This window comes from Lipotes vexillifer, unplaced genomic scaffold (genome assembly GCF_000442215.2).
Source record: "Lipotes vexillifer unplaced genomic scaffold, Lipotes_vexillifer_v1.1 scaffold217, whole genome shotgun sequence".
Taxonomy (NCBI): domain Eukaryota; kingdom Metazoa; phylum Chordata; class Mammalia; order Artiodactyla; family Lipotidae; genus Lipotes; species Lipotes vexillifer.
The window spans coordinates 8,314,014-8,317,127 of record NW_006788200.1 but is presented as its reverse complement, the minus strand read 5'-3'; the positions used below and the strand labels follow the sequence as shown (position 1 = coordinate 8,317,127).

The 3,114-nt window shown below is 53.7% G+C and overlaps 1 protein-coding gene across 1 annotated transcript; it reads left to right on the top strand.

The window, feature by feature from the left end:
- The first annotated feature begins 1,076 nt into the window (after positions 1 to 1,076).
- CD14 (CD14 molecule) lies at positions 1,077 to 2,487 on the top strand. The gene is made up of 2 exons (XM_007461465.1): positions 1,077 to 1,160; positions 1,250 to 2,487. Exons 1-2 carry the CDS (start codon positions 1,158 to 1,160, stop codon positions 2,363 to 2,365), a joined length of 1,119 nt encoding a protein of 372 aa, XP_007461527.1. The 5' UTR covers positions 1,077 to 1,157; the 3' UTR covers positions 2,366 to 2,487.
- Positions 2,488 to 3,114: the final 627 nt, after the last annotated feature.

The window sequence follows — 3,114 nt, the reverse complement described above, 5'->3', positions numbered from 1 at the left end:
CTCTGCTACAAACCAAAGCGTCTCAGTGTTTGGCTTACTGCCTGTTGGGCAAACAAACCTGGTTTGGTAACAATTCCCCACCCTCTGGGACACTTGCTTTTTTTTCTTGACAAAGCAGGTGAGTTACTAATTAATCCTCATTCAACATAGGTCCAGCTTTTCATTCCTAGGGCATAGGAATTGTGCTGGGGAAAGGGCAGGAGATAGCTAGGTACAAGTGGGAAAATTATACTTAGGAATATCTCATTTCTCAAATTTCAGGGCAGGGAAGTGGAAACTCAGAGAGCGAGGGACTTGGCCAATGTGTCTCTGTTAAACACATAGACTTCTCTACTTTTAAGAGAGCTATCACTTTAAAAAATTGTGAGGGGACTTCCCTGGCGGTCCAGTGGTTAAGACTCTGCTCTTCCAATGCAGGGAGCACAGGTTTGATCCCTGGTCGGGGAACTAAGATGCCACATGTTGTGCGGCCAAAAATAAAAAAGCTATTATTTCTTAATAAACAAATTTAAAGAACAAGTCAGCAAAAAAAAGGAGGGCGGGGGGAGCTATTCCTCAGACCAACTTCCTTCTCTTGAACCTAATTCTAGCCCTTGGAGTCAATAGATGAAGTTTGCAATCTCTTCCACAAAATATCCAGTTAAATACCTTAGGATATTCAGGGAGTTGGACTTGGGTGACAGGAGGTTAACAGTAATTACCAAGACTAGGGAAAATTAAGGAACTACCGGGGTTGAGTCACTGGGCTATAGGCAGGAGACGTGAGAGTCCTGGCCTGAGGCAGTGGGGATCTTCCTTTCCCCATCCAAGGCTGGGGGCGCCTCAGCCATCAGGGCACTGCCTGAGGCAGAGGGGCCCTAGACACCTTGCAAGATACTTCCTGTTATGACTCCTCTCCTGGCAACATCATTCACTGCAAAATTTCCTAGAACAGCTGATGGGGTGGTTGGGAGGAAGAAAGGAGGGGAGTGACAGGGTTCAAAGAGGAAGGAACGGAGTGACATCCCAGGGTTACATAAACTTTCAGAGGCTGCCAGAGGGTAAGGACAGATAGGTTTGTGGAACTTGGAAGCCGACGAGAGCCGCTGTAAAGGAAAGAAGCCACAGCCCATCCCAGAGCCAGGCGGAGAGGCAGAGGTTCTGAGGACCTATCGACCATGGTGAGTGTATGCTCTTGGGGCCGAAGGAGGGCTACTCGGGGAACCTTAGGGACCGGCAGGATCCGCCCTGACCTCCGCTGTCTTCGCAGGTGTGCGTGCCCTGTCTGCTGCTGCTCCTGCTGCCACTGCTACGTGTGTCTGCGGCCACACCAGAGCCCTGCGAGCTGGACGAAGAAGATTTCCGCTGCGTCTGCAACTTCACGGATCCGAAGCCTGACTGGTCTAGCGCCATGCAGTGTATGGTTGCTGTCGAGGTGGAGATCCGTGGCGGCGGCCGCAGCCTGGAAGAGTTTCTAAAGAGCGCCGACGCCGACTTGAAGCGGTACGCTGACACGATCAAGGCTCTGCGCTGGCGGCGGCTCACGTTGGGCGCTGCCCAGGTTCCTGCTCTGCTTCTGGTCGCCCTTCTGCGTGTGCTCGGTTACTCCCGCCTCAAGGAACTGACGTTTGAGGACCTGGAGGTAACCGGCCAGATGCCGCCGCCGCCTCTGGAAGCCACTGGGCCTGCGCTCTCCACCCTCAGTCTCCGTAACGTGTCGTGGGCAACTGGAGGTGCCTGGCTCGGCGAACTGCAGCAGTGGCTCCAGCCTGGTCTCAGGGTACTGAACATCGCGCAAGCACACTCGCTTGCCTTTGCCTGCGCACAGCTCCCCACCTTCCAGGCCCTCACCAGCCTAGACCTGTCTGACAATCCTGGACTCGGCGAGCGCGGGCTGATTGCGGCTCTCTGTCCGCACAAGTTCCCGGCCCTCCAAGGTCTAGCGCTACGCAACGCGGGGATGGAGACGCTCAGCAGCGTGTGCGCTGCGCTGGCGGCGGCGAGTGTGCAACCCCACCGACTAGACCTCAGCCACAGCTCGCTGCGCGCCACCGCCCCGGGCGCTACCTCGTGTGTCTGGCCCAGCGCACTGAGCTCTCTCAACTTGTCGTTCGCGGGGCTGGAGCAAGTGCCTAAAGGACTGCCGCCCAAACTCAGCGTGCTTGATCTCAGCTGCAACAGGCTAAGCAGGGCGCCGCGGCCAGACGAGCTGCCCGAGGTAAATAACCTGACACTGGACGGGAATCCCTTTCTGGACACTGGAGCCCTCAAGCACCAAGAAGACCTGAAGAGTCCCGGCGTGGTCCCAGTCTGTGTACGTTCCCCCTTGACCATGGCGGTGTCAGGAGCCCTGGCAGTGCTTCAGGGAGCCGGGGCCTTTGCCTAAGGCCCAGGGGAGAAGGGGGAGAGGAATTGATCGGCTCAGATTGTCCTGGCCCTGGGAGAGCCTCGTCAGGACATCTCAACCAACCAACCCTCTGCTCCATCTTCGTTAAAATCTTAAACAGCGGGTCCGTGACACTCACTCAACAGACATTTACTGGGCACATTGCTGGATAGCGAATCCATTATACTTAAACTTTCTTCATCCTAACTCCCTAGAAACCATACCTGCCCTTACTTAGAAAAGAACTACAGGGGCAGAAAGGGCAGGGAAAAGTCGCCTGTCTAGGGCTGTATGGGAGAACCAAGGGTTTCTGCCCAATGCGGGCTTTCTGAACAGATTACTGGCACCTGTTAAAGGATGTCTGAATGGTAAACATGCCTAGGAGGATACAGAATGTTTCCTCTCTGGTGCATTTTCCAAGAGTCAGCTTCTCCCTTTCCAAGGTAATAAAACCCAGAGCCATTTGCTTATTCTCACTCTCTTTTTTTCCTCCAACCCCCAGTGAGGAGAGACGGCTATGCCACTTGTTCTACGTAAGCTCTGAGTTTTATAATTTCAGGGTTCCTCTCCTGTAGCGTACAGCCCTTCTGCACACACAGGTACACTGGCTTTCGCTGTGTCATGTAATGGGGAGTTTGGGGTTGGGGAACTGATACAAGATGCTGTCATTTAACAGCCTGTCTCTGAACCAGAGATCTTGTGACTATGTTAGTATATGTGTGTATATTCGTTCTTTGATTTGCAAACAG